At 45.0% G+C, this 15,719-nt stretch overlaps 1 protein-coding gene across 1 annotated transcript in view; it reads right to left on the bottom strand.

Moving 5' to 3' along the window:
* The window catches only part of nrg2a (neuregulin 2a), a gene marked incomplete at its 5' end in the record, with an annotated part of 54,754 nt that overhangs the window by 13,702 nt on the left and 25,333 nt on the right, over positions 1 to 15,719 (bottom strand). Inside the window, one exon of the mRNA XM_083909825.1 lies at positions 14,760 to 14,878. Within this exon, the coding sequence (XP_083765951.1) occupies positions 14,760 to 14,878 (119 nt within the window). The remainder of the gene's footprint in view (positions 1 to 14,759; positions 14,879 to 15,719) is intronic.

Raw genomic sequence — 15,719 nt, 5'->3', positions numbered from 1 at the left:
GTTTATGTCAGGTTTATGTCAGGCTTATGTCAGGTTTATGTGGGGCTACTGCTGGTCACAGCTCATTCTCCTCATTCTTCAGCCGGAGCCTTCAGTGGCCAGAGAAAGAGAGTTGTCTTCATTAAATCTAAATACTACATATATGTGTATATATATATATATACACACATTACAGCAGTGTTTCCTGAGGGAACTCTGCCCTGCTCCCTCACACCTGATTCACATGATCTGCTCGTCATCCAGGTTTCTCTGCAGACGTCTGGTAACGACCTGCTCATGTGAATCAGGTGTGAGGAGTGAGGAGATGTTCCACTGTGAGGAATCGTCCTGTCTCTGTTACTGTTGTTGTTGTTGAATTTCACAGGTGGAGAGAGCACACACTCAGGAAACAGGAAACTGAACTTTATTTCCTCCTCACTGAGGACACTGTGAGGGAAATGCAGAACATGGACAGGTTTTCATGAAAGCCACAGAAACAAAGAGCCTCCAGGTTCAGTCTCTAAAGGATCTGGATCGTCTCATTTGGGTTTAAAATACGAGGATACGTTTTATATTGAACATCTTGAATAATCATTATTAGTCATTAAAGAAAGCCTTTTGTTATAAAAACATAAAAACCCAAAATTCTTGGAACAACATCTAAATATCTGCTGTAACTTTCTCTCAGTGGCTTCCAAGACTCCGTGTGTCCCAGCACTTCCATAAAAACAGTCCGTTTGGGAACATTTACTGGCCTGCAGGCGTCCACTGACACTGTTCTTCACTTTCTCTCACACACTTTTCCAAAGGTAGAACAGTCCATGTTTCCAGCTTAAAGACGGCAACACCATCATATAAAGCATTGGTTCTCAAAGTGCGGGCCGCGGGCCAATGGCGGCCCGCAGAAACATTTCTGGCGGCCCGCAATGAATTATAGTTGATAGTTTTAATCCAGGAGCTACTAAGCTTGTTAACTGTTTATTGGACATTACTGGATACAGACCAATAAGTGTAAACTGTACAACTGTATTTACTATGTCATCAAATTTTGGATGACATAGTGACACAGTATAGTATGACGTTTTTGTCAAATTTTGGACCACATTTTTTTTTGAAAAAATTGTCAAATTTGGGACAGCATATGTCATTTTTGTAAAATTTTGGACCAATTTTTTTATTTTTTAAAGAATTGTCAAATTTGGGACGACATAGTATTGTACAACGTTTTTGTCAAATTTTGGACCAAAAACTTTATTCTCCAAAAATTGTACAATTATGAACGACATAGTATAGTACGTTTTTGTCAAATTTTGGACCAAATTTTTTTTTTTTTTAAATTGTCAAATTTGGGACAGCACATATGTCATTTTTGTCAAATTTTGGACCAACTTTTTTTGGGGAATTTTTTTTTTTAATTTTGAACGACATTGAAAAAAAATTGGCACATTTTGGAAAACGTAGTATAGTATGTTGGTTTTGTAAAATTTCGGACGCCATAGTTATTACAAATGGAATTTCTTTCAATATTTTTTTTTTTTCCCTTTGGCGGCCCTCAGTCCAATGTTGGGTTCCCAAATTGGCCCTCAGGTATCAAAACTTTGAGAACCCCTGATATAAAGCATCTGACGCACAGTAAAAGTGTGACCTGTAGATAAATCTGCAGCTTAAACACTGATTACAGTCACAGGTTTTATGGCCAGTGTCAGGGTCGTGCTGCACTATGTTAAAAACATAGAAGTAACACAGGGAAAAGATAGAAGTCAGTAAAAAGATTTCATCAAAATCAAACGATTATGTCAAGTTTAAGGTTTGAAGTCTGGATAATTTCACAAAAGCAGCTGGAGGCCAAGGAAAGGAGAGGGAAGTCAATAAATCTGACGTGTGGACCCACGGCACGTTTATAATAAACTTGTAAACCTTGACAAAAGTATGTAATAATCTGCTGAGCAGCAGTAAAATATCTGGGCAGGACTTTGTTATGTTGGTGCTTCTGGTTCTGGTTCTGGTTCTGGTTCTGTACATGATCCAGACACCTGCACCCTGTGTTCTGCTGCCCTCAGTAACTCATCTGCCAAGTTATGCAGTTAACACATGGACACACACACAACACACCACATACCACACACACACACACACACACTGCATTCCTTGAATTAACAGAGACTGTGTAATACACTTGGACGCCATATTTTTGCATTTTAAATGGTCGTCAGCACGTGTTTTCATTTAAGCTCGAAGCTCTTTGACTTTTCCTACACACCAGCAGAATGACGGTGTTGTGCACAGCCCATAATAACTGCACAGAGACAGGATGAAGGTCCAGTGTGTTTTCTGAAAGTAGTACAGATATCAAAGACTCACGGCCTGAAGAAGCCTTACAAGGAGACGTGCTATAGACTTTTCCTTCTGAGGTGATCTGGTTCAGCCAATACTGTGTTTACTCAGGCTGCAGCGCCTGTTTACTCCAGATTAAAACTAATGACAAGCCCTAAAACTTTATTGACACGGTTCAAGATAAACATATAAATAAGAGTCAAAAGTGTCTCGTTTGGGGCAAAATGATATCACCACTGCTGCGCTGCTGTGTTTGCAACGTTAAACAGACTTTATTTTTGTGTTTCTTCAGTGAAAGAAGTAAACAAACGTAACATTTGTAACAAGACGACAACAAAAACTGCTCGTGTTTCACGGTTTCTTGTTTTCATCGTCAAGGAATCAACTAAAACAACAGGGAGTTTCACAGCTAATTCTGTGTTACAGACCTTTGCAGTAATGTAGTATACATGTAGTATACTGTAGTATACATGCAGTATATTACAGGTGGTGTGCTGCTCTTTGATTGGAAGATTAGTTTGTTCAAATCTCTGGCAATGAATCTGATCTTTTGGCTGAAGGAAATAGTCCATAAAATGTTAAAATGTCTTGACAGACACTAATAATAATAATTATTATTATATATATTTAGCACTTTTTAAAAGGGAGTTTACAAAGATGAATGAAAGCCAAATAAGACGATCCTTGATATGACACAACTTTTATTGTGTTATTGTATATATAATATTGACCAAGTTATTGTATGTGTGTGTGTGTGTGTGTGTGTGTGTGTGTGAATACTGTGAGAGACTGCTGTGAACAAACCACAGCGTTTTCTGTTGACAGTTGGTATAATAGCATGTGTGTGTGTGTGTGTGTGTGTGTTATCGTTATGTAGAGCAGCTGCTCACTTAAGTTACAGTTGTTGTGTTTGTGTCTAACAAAGAGAAAAGTCTTATTCATAGTGATGAAAAAAAGAGTTTAGCCTGTTCAAACAGGCGTTAAGTCAGCATTTACTCGTGGAACAAATGAGTCTAATACACAGGTTTTTATTGGTTTCTATTCTTTCTTCCTCTGGTTTGTTTCAGCCGTCAATATTATACTATAATACATAGTTTACAACAGTGCAATGCTAGGAAGTGCATTCATCTTCCAGCCATTTGTTTGCATTGATGTTTGCAGTGATCCTAAATCATCTTATCTGAACAGAGACTGACGAGAGATTGATTGTCACTGTCTTACAAGGTCACGTGTGATGTCAAGTTCACGTTCAAACTGAAAAGACGTGAAGCAGTACCTCTTAGCATACAGCAGAGGGCGCGCATCAGTCCTACCTTAATAATATGACAGCAGCATTAGAGAGTCAATAAAAAGAGATCCTGATCAGGTTTACAGACTTGGTTTGAACGGCTTTTTGTCCTGAAGCTGTCAGAGCTTCCTCCTGTTGTCAGTGTTGGTAGTGTTGTGTCGGTCATGAGTGATTCGTTCGAAAGTACGAGTCATTTGAGTGAACGAACTGACTGGGATCTGGGTTAGGGTTAGGGTTAGGGATTCGTTCCTTTCTTAGTTCAGTTGAGCTCAGTAGCGAGCGTGGCGGAGTTTAAGTATCTCGGGGTCTTGTTCACGAGTGAGGGAAGGATGGCGCGTGAGATTGACAGGCGGATCGCGGGCAGCGGTCGTTGTATTGGTCTGTTGTGGTGAAGAAGGAGCTGAGCCGAAAGGCAAAGCTCTCGATTTACCGGTCAATCTCTGTTCCTACCCTCACCTTTGGTCATGAACTTTGGGTTATGACCGAAAGAACAAGAGCCCGGATACAAGTGGCTGAAATGAGTTTTCTCCGCAGGGTGGCGGAGCGCTCCCTTAGAGATAGGGTGAGGAGCTCTGTCACCCGGGAGGAGCTCGGAGTAGAGCCGCTGCTCCTCGACATCGAGAGGAGCCAGCTGAGGTGGCTCGGGCATCTGTATCGGATGCCCCCTGGACGCCTCCCTCGGGAGGTGTTCCGGGCATGTCCCACCGGGAGGAGACCCAGAGGAAGACCCAGGACACGCTGGAGTGACTACGTCGCTCGGCTGGCCTGGGAACGCCTTGGGGTCCCCCGGGAAGAGCTGGAGGTCTGGGCGTCCCTTCTCAGACTGCTGCCCGGGCGACCCGGCCCCGGGCGACCCGGCCCCGGATAAGCGGTAGAAGATGGATGGATGGATAGTGTTCAAAGGAGCTTGTCTTTCTGTTTCTGTTCCAGTGTTCTTCTTGAGAGAGTGTTATCATTGTCTTTTATCTGAGTCCATCCTCAAGAGACGATCTGGACGTTCTGTACACGCCGTGCTTCACAATGAGAATGCATTCACTCACTTCTCATGAGAGGCTTAACCGATGTCCAAAATAACATCAAAGTTAAATTAATGAAAACCATTACATGTAATGGAGAATGCCTAAGTGAGTCTCAGTGACTCAACTTCCAGCGATTTGTTCTGGTGCTGATGTCCTGGCCTTAGCATATGGTGCTGTCTGTCTGCAGAGCAGAGTTCAGGTGTGTATTCGTCAAGGCTGCCTCTGCTGCTCTGCTAAACACAGTGAGGCTCACACATCATGTATCTGCACTTGATGTGACCATGCTTTTGTTAACTTTAGTTTGCCTTTTTTAACCTCGGGTTTCAACTTTCCTTGGTGCTGTAGCCCAGGGGCTGAATGTGAGTTGGACTTGAGGAAAAGGTTCCCTCTGGGTTAGTGAGAGCCACAGTGTTTAGCCATCAGCCCTTTGCCACTGACTTTGATTAATCCTTCATGGCCCAAGAACTGAAAAGAAAAGCTGGGGGTGCAACCAGGACCATCTGGAAACCTTCATAAACATGTCTGTCTTTCCACGCTCTCCAAAGGATTCTAGGAAAATCGTAAAAATGAAAAGAGAGGTCCCTTTTGCACAGTTGTTTCCTCTTGAGGCTCCCAGTGCTTATGCAGCGAGGAGGAAAGTGCTCACACTCAATCCTCGCCCTCAAAGACCTGAGAAGCCAAACTTTGTCGTAAAATACATTTTCAATTGGCCTGTCTGGGGTGCAGAGTTATACACATCTCACTAACGTATGACAAATGTTGACCATCTTTTTCATTTCTCCTCAACAATGGAACACGATGCCGTTTCAAAACACCACCGAATCCGATTGTGCGTGGGGAGAGAGCCAAGGCAGTTATTCAGCGAGCGCTGGATCCATCTGGACTTTGTTATGGTTTGTGTGTTCACTCTTAAAAGCAACGTTATCAAGATAAAAAGTATAAATTACGCGGTCGATTTGGGAGTTTGTCAGTGAGCGAGAACAGAGAGTCATACACAGAACATCATCATCGAGTATTCATGGGCTCTATACATATATATATATATATATATATTATGAATGTATTATACTGCAATATCACACGGGAGCTTTAAGTCTTTGTTTTATCAGATCCTGAAAATCCTTCACACAAAGAGACAAATTAAAGTCAGACGATAAAAAATCCTTTAGCGTCACATGTAAGGTCAGCGTCTGTAACAGCTCTGCCACCCACAAACGCTTCTCCACGAGTCAGGTTTATGTAGCAGAGAAACCTCTGCACCCCCCCCACACACACACACCCTCACCCTCACCTCACCTCCCCAGCTCTTGGCAGGGAATGTCTGACATGTCTCCTGTTACTGCTGGGACCAAGACTTTTTATCTCTAAACTAGAAGCCAATTCAAAGTGTGCGCGTTCTCGCTGTACACTCAGGTGTGTTGTGTTTCAAATCAACAAGGCCCAGTTTTGGATGAACGTGAAGGCGCTGACAGCTGCAGCTGAGGTGGTGAACAGTGTTGTTTCTGACATCCATCTTAGATTTAGTCTTTTGGACGAAAATGCTTTTTAGTTTTAGTCACATTTTAGTCACTTCTATATGTGATAGTTTTAGTCGACGAAAACTCAAAAAGGTTTTAGTCTAGTTTTAGTCGAAAAAAGAAGTATAGTCTTTTAACAAATGTATTTAGGTCAATAAGTATTGGAGATTGTTGTTGGGCAGTGTCGCACATAAGTTGTGAAAATAGCAGCAGACCTATAAGTTCAACACACTGCAACACACTGTGAGCTTGCAGATTGGCTATTATTACACACAAAGAGATGACCACACCGTCACTGAATGTAAACATGGCTAAACATGCTGCTAAACAAACGCACACATAATGAATTGACGTTAGCGTAACAAAAGCTAACTTTAGCCACTGCTACTAGCTACTGTGTCCAGTTATTGTCATGTCCTGCTTTCTTTCTGCCGCTAAATAATCCATCTGTTTGTTGTTTGCTAACACGTCATCAAAGAGTCATGTTTATCTCGTCACCGTCTCGTTATCGTCGTGAAAAAAAGTGGCGTCAACGAAAAAGATTTCGTCATCGCCATCGTTGACGAAAACAACACCGGTGGTGAAGGTCAGGATGAAGCTCGCTGATTCAAAGATCAACTTCCTGTGAAGAAAACTTTATTGACTTTATTTGAATGTTGTTGAACATCCACGACAGAAAGGACCAGAAGCGATCTTTCTAAGGGGAAAATATTCCTCAACAAGAAATAATGGGGCACGGACTTCCCACACACAGGCAACACCCAATCAGTGGCAACGTCCAGCATCTGCGTCTGCAAGCGTTTAGCACTGAGATCAACATGAGCAAGAGCACGAACATGTCAATATCCCAGGAGGAATTAAATGATTATTTACTGTGGGCAGGACGCACGAAAGATGGCATTATGAATGAGAGCGCACTTCAACCTCTTCAATAGAAAACCATCCACAATTCAAACAACTTCAGCACGAAACTGGAATGTTTGGAAATGAACAAAATGGATCCCGCCAGGAGCGTTAATCTACCACCCACTCTCCAGAAAGACTGCCACCACCACCGCAACCAGTGTGTCTTCTTTTATATTCCCGTCTCCTCGTACCATGTTTCAGTCACATAGCTGATATGCCTGGTCTTGTCTGCCTCAATCATCTCAACACTGAAGTCAAATCAAAGAGCAGCCCAGTGCTGCCATTGCACAACAGCTGCTGCTGTGCTGCAGTCAAGTGTGCACCACGGTATCGGGAGGGTATGGTTAGGTATGGTGGGGCTGCAGGAGTGGGCATGGATATGGACGGGCACCACTGTGTGTGTGTGTGTCTGTGTGTGTCTGTGTGTGTGTGTGCAGTTGGCAGCAAAATGACACATGTTTTTGTGGCACACTTCCAGACGAGGGTTGCTTCCTTCTCTGTCTTTGCAGAAGTGTGGTGTTGCAGCTGCTGCTGCTGCTGCTGCTGCATCTTTGTTTTGAGTCTGAGGAGGCCTGTTGCTCTCTTTTTTATATATATATATATGTATATATATATATATATACATATATACATACACATATATGACCACAACAGGAATGGATGAACAGCAAATGGTCAGGAGCAAAATCACTGTACAGGAAGCAACACTGGTGGAAAAAAGAGGGGTAAATGGTGAAGGTGACACATCTGTGGGCCACTCACAGTCTTCTGTTTTAATCTGGATAAATAGGTTGTTTTAAAAGTTCGTCCATGCACAGGGAAACTGTGTAAGATATCGGAATTAGTACAGCAGAAGCGTCAAAGGTAAAGGTTATATACAAGATTTAAAACAACTTATACAGAGCAACAACAGTGTTCTATGGAGAGTCCTGTCTTAATAATATAATATAATAATTAGTCTGAGCACACAAAGTGCCGAAGGACTTGTTATTATAATTATGGTATGATAATTACAATAAAGGAATTATTCATCATCCAAGACGAAACTCGTGTTGAAATGTCAAAGGTTATCTCCACTCAGGAACTCCTGCTGATCGCCCAAATGATCACCCATTTTCCCACTGGAAATCATGACATGACGAGGCGTTCATGTGCGTTTTCCCTGTGGGGAAACTCACATTTACCACAATTCCAATGGCACGTGAAGGCAGCGTTAAGGTCTATAACGCTGCTGTAGAGTAGAAACACTGCAGCTCCACCTTGCTCTTATACAGTCAGTGTGAGGCTATGCTAACCGTGCTAACTAGCCTCTAGCTGCCATGTAGACCTGCTGAGACCTGCACGTTTTTTGGAAACACGACTTTATTGAGTGAAACGTCTCAGATGGAGGCAGCACAATCCTGGATCAGACACGATGGATCCATTAAAGCGGTGAAATGATGGCTGGCTCTTTCTGTGCACAATGGAAATGCTGCCGAACTTGGTTTGTCGTCCTTAAAAAGACGAGACGTGTAAACGAGCACGTGTTTCTTTTGTCCTTGGTCTTCAACAGCTGGCCCTGCTTTCTGAGAAAGGGCAGACTTCACAACCTTGCAGCAGATACAGGACACGTATTCCACAGGTCCTTATTTGGCGCTCGTGCTCACAGCTACAGTAGTGCCCAGCTGCTGCGACTAAAGGTTTCCCCTCTGCTATTCCCCAAAAGTCCTTCACTCTTATATACACACACCACCCACACCGGCTGTACGTTGTGATGGAGCACTGCTGGCTCTCTGTATACTGAAGCATGAGTTCACTGTGGGTGGACCAGTAATTAAAGTGAGACCTGTTCCATCAGTTCACACCTGCACACTCCAAAGGAAATCCAAGGCCTCCAAGAACTTAGTCACCCTGACGCGACGGCACGATCACAGTCGCAGAATCACCGGCGAGAAGAACACGTGTGATGGAGTAATGGGAGGTTTAGGATAAGACACAGCTGTGGCAACCAAACTATAGCATAGAGCACAGTGGAATGGTAACTACATGTTTGTCTTTGTGCTCAAAGGAACAAGAACAGGGAATTTGTTTGATGTGGGAGAACAATAGTCGCCAGTCACTACCTGCACATTCCTTTATTCGCGTACTCAGTGTTGCTGTTTGCATTATTAATGGTGAACAGTGAGCCACAGTCGGGGTCACCAACAGGAAGTGGACCACCAGGACAGCTGTGCTAATCTTTTATTATGCTATTAAAGCATGTCTCAGATAGGTTTTCCTCCCGAGCTCTGGAAGAGTTAACAAAGCCCTGCACACAGCCTCAGACCTCACCACCTCCTGCTCACATCACTCAGCTTTTCAAGTGCAACAGCTGCTTCCTTCCACACACATAGCAATATCCTCGCTCATTCACACCGAGGGCTTAAGTGTCCCGCACACAACACACTGAGATTACTGCACATCCTAAGAAGTTTTTCAGTAACGTCGTTGTTCCTGCACAGATTTGATGGAGAGCGCCCACTTATCGCTCGGGATTAACGTGAATCAAGAGCTCAAAACACACGCTTTTATAAATGTTTTTTGACCTGATTCAACAGCTGCCTCCATCACATCAAAACCACCGAGCCAGAGTTTGCAAGGTTGTAAGTGCAAAATGCAAAAGTATTGGATTACCGATATGAGAGCAGTGATTGATGTTTTGGGTGCCAGTATCCACCTAATCTCAGTCCTCTGTCAGATTCATTGAACATTCTTGGACTGCGCTCTCGAGTTTTCTTCCAGAATGTCAGAGAATGCACGGATACATGGGGAAAAACAGCTAAAACATTGCATATGGTACGCATAAAACCTGTGATCAAATCTAATAATTCAGTGCACATGTCCTGACTCAGATTAGACCGGGGCCAAAAACATGGAGTTGTTTCTTTCTTTAAAAGGCAAAACTAACGCAGAACAACCAGAGTCAGTCATCGTTCCTTTGAAAGAAAACAGTTTGGTCCAAGTCGCGGCCGTTCCTGTGACGTCCCGACCTCTTACGTTTGTAATATCACAGCTCAGTGACGACTCTGTGGGCGTTGATCCGCTCATGACTTCAGTCTGGATCTTCCCACTGACCGGACGCTGCCCACTGACACAGAAAGTCCCCAACACTAAAGCAAACAGCGGGTGACGATTTCACGATTTCCTCCGAAAACTAAACACTAGTGAAGAGCTGCAGCTGTCTGCTCATGTGACGCATGCATACGACTTTAAAACAAACTTCACTAACTTCTAGTTATTTATAACGTGTTTACGAGCAGCTCAGATTGATCTCCGATGACTGAGTTAAGGAACAAAAGCAGACAGGACTGATCCTTGATGTTTGTGTACACGGGCGGATCGAAGTGTTCCGACAACAGCCTCATTATTTATTTCATGCTGTGTTTGTATTTTATAGATAACATCTGCACAGAACCTGAACTGGATCCTGACTTCGTGATCAAGACCTAAGATCTGTACCTCGCATGAATGCCTGTCCAGACCCCAGACCCTGAACCCTAACCCTAATCCAGACACTGAACCCTAACCCTAATCCAGCCACTGAAGATCAGTTCTAAAAAGCACAGAGGCTTGAGCCACACAACCTGACAAGCAGTTCTCCAGTGACCTGTAAATACAGAGCGCCTGTTCCCTTCAGACATGACTGCTGCTGTTTCTGCTGCTGCTGTTTCTGCTGCTGCTGACCCACAGCCATCAATAGCACTGACTAACGTACACATGCTCCTCATCGAGCCTCACCGGCCACGGCCGACGTTCCTTTAGCGTCATTAGAGCTGAGTTTATCTTGAGGTTTTGCGTAGTACGAGTGAGTAAACTGTGTTTTCATGTCGACGAGAGGGAGAGGAGGAAGTTGTTGTTTATCTCGTTGAAAGAAGCACTTAGTGCGCCGAGTTTGTCTGACGTAGACTTACTGGAAGAAAACACAAACACGGGAATGTTTATTTATGTGAATAACGGCTGAGTCAAAATGCATCCTCGCGTCTGACCATACTTATTTTTATTTCTGTTGCAAACTAGTGATAATTAAAACTTCAAAACCTATAATAATAAATGTGTTCTATACTCAAGTGAGTAATAGTAAAACACAGGGGGTGTGTCCTGTAAAGACAAATGTTCAGTGCAGTTATATTAAAATGTTAAGATGTTAATATAAAACATAAAGCTTAATAATAGCAAAGCATTTGATTTGTTAGCTAACCCGAACCTTAACCCTGAATGATGATTTTCTTGTGAGTGACGTGAGATAAAGGTCCAGGTTCAGCGTGGAGCACCGATGGAACAGTTTATATATTATGTCATCAAACCACGTCGTTAATGTTAAGACTTAAGTGATGGGGGGGGGGGGTCAGGATTGGTAGTGAATACATGAAAGGTATGTGCACACGTGTATATATATGTGTGTGTGTGGGCCAGTGTGCACGTTATGCATGCGCGAAATTGCTGCCGGTGGGCCCCAGCATGACTGCTGAGGCCGGAGCAATCATATGTTCAGCTGTGATTTCCATCAACACATTCCTGGACGCTCACACACTCCCTCAGTGGAGCCGTGCGCAGCACCCCCCCGAGGATGTGACCTGTAGCCTGCAGACACATGACTGCCTCGCAAGCGCTTATCACAACACGGCAGTCTGCAGCATAATGGCAGGCCTTAATCTGAAGCCACGTGGAGCCCAGCAAACGTTGCCCTTACAGAAAGCAGTTGATGATATACTACACCGGTGCACAGGAGGCCAGCAGGTCGTACCATGCCACACTGATTACAGGGGAGAGGTCAGACCACATGGACAACAAATGGTCCCCGGTCCTCGACATAAGGTCTGAAAACACCGCGGCGGTTGTTGGAGAAGCTGCCGAACGCTTGTCGTCCACCAGGAGAAACTGTTCTACTTCAGCGTCTCGATGCAACATCCAAACAAAAAAAAAACACATGGAAGAAAGAAAGTCTGCAGGGAGCGAGGGAAAAATGAGAAGAATCTGTCTCGTGTTTCAGAAAAGTAGAGCAGGTAAAAAGCAGCCAAAGAGAAGGAGAGCATTAAAGAAGCCTGAAGGCATGAAGTCAAACATTCATGAAGTGGCAGCTGACAGGGTTTGATCCCCCACACTGGTCCAGTCATTGACTGCGAGGCTGGCACTGCGCCACACTGTGGTCCGTCTGCAGCAGGACTTTCACACAAAAGGATGTCGGTCGTGGTGATATGAGCCGACTGTGTGCAGAACAACAACAACAACAACAGTGTGTTACTGACTTACTGCTCTTCTCTGGTCTCTGACTCTACGACACATGCTGCCCTGAGCTGAGATCACTTCTTACTTAAGGAATGTGTAGGTAGCTGCTGTTTAATCACACCTCAGGGCTGTGTTGGCTCTTTGTTTTTCTGCCACTCCTTGTGTAATTCCTGATATGGAAATCATCTTAAAGTGAGTCTATGTTCAAACTCGTCTGTGGTGCAACTGAAACTGCACGATTTCACTCTGCCACTGTGTCTCCGACGCCACAGATATAAGATTTTTAATGAATGAGATGAGTGCAGTCAGTGCGAGCTGCTGCGCTGAGGTTGTGGTGGCCTGTTTTCACCATGCGGTGGAGCTGAGTGATGCTTTGACACCAGAGACACAGCCATGTGCTTACACCGCAGCTCACTCACCCGGCTACACTCATGTGCATCGACGGTGGATTTAATCTCTGTGATATCCGTGCTTTTCACCACGTATTGTCTGGGGGAAGCTGATATTTCCTGACAGAATCACATTACCGGCACGTTTGTGTGCTCTGCGTTGCAGCATCACATCACAGTGCAGGTGTCTCTGAGCACGAGCTGCATTATGAACGTCTCCTCTGCAACGCAGCAGCAGCTCGTCCTCGTCTCGCTCTCCAGCCTCGCGTCTTTGTCGCGAATTCCCTCGTTTTGTCTTTCGTCCGCCGCTCTCTGTCCATCTACATCTGCACCCCTCCCCTCGCCTCGTTCTCCTTCACACACACACACACACACACACACACACACACACACACACACACACACACACACACACACACACACAGATAATACTGCGGCTACATGCTGCAGCAGACGAGCCCAGACTCTGCTGCAATCGCTGTTTCTCTGGTGACCTTAGGATGAGCGGCAGCTCGCGGTTTCACAGTCTCTCTCCACATCGGGCAAAGCAACAAATGTCCAGCATCATGTCAGCCGTTCATCTGATGATGATGATGATGATGATGATGATGACACTAACGTGCACCACTTCTTTTTTAATACCACGGCGTCGTCTGAGTGAACCCCTCCCTCCCTAACCCTCCTGCCTATGGACATACCTCCCCTGATTCGCCCCGTCTTGCCTTCTCCCCTGAAGCGTGACGGAACTAGGCGTGCTGCTGTAACACAATGGGACTTTTTTATTGAACAGTGTTAACATTTACACACACACACACACACAGACACACACAGACACACACACACACAAACCGATAGACATCTAGTGATGGTGGCACACAACAGGACATACAATGATGCCTTTGTTTGAACAACCGAGAGTGATGTGAGCTAATGTTTGTGCTGGCAGACAGACGTGTTACAGACACACACACACACACACACACACACACACAGGACATATACAACATGCACACACGACAACATCAGGTTGAAGTCCATGTTCAGCAGCAGACACAGTCAGGACGTCATGTTTGAAACACTCTACATCTTCACATTGACTTCCACGTGTTCATAAGCCTTCATTAAACACCAGGGAATTCAGCATCATTTCACTTCTTTTATCCAACGATAATCCAGGAATACATGTTCATCAAACACACGATATGTGGCGATTGTGAGACTCTGACCATTCCAATAATCACAAAGAAATATATTCACTGTACGACTGCGGTGGAGTGAAGCCAACAAGCGTACGATATAAGTCATACGATCTGCCTCTAAAAGTCCAGAGAAGCTTTTTATATGTCAGAGAGAGAGAGATTTAATGTGCAGCTCAGTTTAAAATGACTTATTATTATTGACTGAAAATCAAAGTTTCAGTTTGAACGTCTGAGAATCTCAGACTTTTCTTTTCTTCAAGAGCTCACACACAAGGACACTGAGGGACGGCTAAAGTCAAGGTCCCAACGAGACAATGAGAGTGAACCTGTGTGTGATCTCGACCGTGATTCACCTGTATCATCAGGTATGAGCGCAGTGACTCAGTGAACGATCACAGCTCCTGTCAGAGTCTTGAAGCGTTATTCAGCAGGTGAAGCGGCAGGAAACAACGCTTCCTACAGCACGGTGTGAGTCATGTGTGCCAGAAGCAACCTGCCATAGCTCGCTGCATGACATGCTTCAGCTGTGGAAGGTCCTCACGTCTTCTTATGTTCACTCAGACAAGCAGCGACCCACAGCCGCCACACACACACACACACACACACAGCTGTTATCAAAACTCCTTCATCTGCCACAGCACTCACACACACACACTTTTCTACCACACACTCTTTTGTTGTGCGATCACAACACGACTGACTGAATGAACGGTCCAGAGACACACGTGTGGACAGTTGTCCTTCATGCTTGTTACCATTGTTACACGCCTGTTTGTGACGGCTCGTCTGGATCGCTCCATTGGCGAGACAACAGTCGCACGACAGCGTCAACAGCGTCAGTTCATCTGTGCCACATCACTTGTTGCTTAGGAATCTGTACTCACAGCTCTGGACGTTCACGGTGCCAGTGGAGTTGTCCTTTCCCAGCGGGTTCTCCGCCACACATGTGTAATTCCCAGAATCCTCCAGTTTTGCTTTGCTGATCTGGACTCTGGAGTTTTTCCTGTGGGAGACAACACTCGCAACGCTGAGTCAGGGGAATCAGCGCCGGGAGGAAACAGCATGGAAACGCAACACATGCAAACATGGAGGAAACATGGAGGACATGTGGAGGACATGGAGGACATGGGGAGGACATGTGGAGGACATGGGGAGCACATGGAGGATATGGGGAGGAAATGGAGGACATGTGGAGCACATGGAGGATATGGGGAGGACATGTGGAGGATGTGGGGGACATGGAGGACATGTGGAGGATGTGGGGGACATGTGGAGCACATGGAGGACATGGGGAGGACGTGGAGGATGTCGATGACATGGAGGACATGTGGAGGACATGGAGAGAACATGTGGAGGACATGGGGAGGACATGTGGATGATGTGGGGGACATGGAGGACATGTGGATGACATGGAGGACATGTGGAGGACATGTGGAGCACATGGAGAGAACATGTGGAGGACATGGGGAGGACATGTGGAGGATGTGGAGGACATGTGGATGACATGGAGGACATGTGGAGGACATGGAGAGAACATGTGGAGGACATGGGGAGGACATGTGGAGGACATGTGGATGACATGTGGAGGACATGGAGGACATGTGGAGAACATGTGGAGGACATGGAGGACATGGGAGAGAACATGTGGAGGACATGGAGGACATGTGGAGAACATGTGGAGGACATGGAGGACATGTGGAGAACATGTGGAGGACATGGAGGACATAGAGGACATGGAGAGAACATGTGGAGGACATGTGGAGAACATGTGGAGGACATGGAGAGAACATGTGGAGGACATGGAGAGAACATGTGGAGGAACTGGAGGACATGGGAAGAACATG

Source organism: Microchirus variegatus (assembly GCF_963457635.1).
Source record: "Microchirus variegatus genome assembly, chromosome: 2".
Taxonomy (NCBI): Eukaryota; Metazoa; Chordata; class Actinopteri; order Pleuronectiformes; family Soleidae; genus Microchirus; species Microchirus variegatus.
This window is presented reverse-complemented; position numbering and strand designations above follow the sequence as displayed.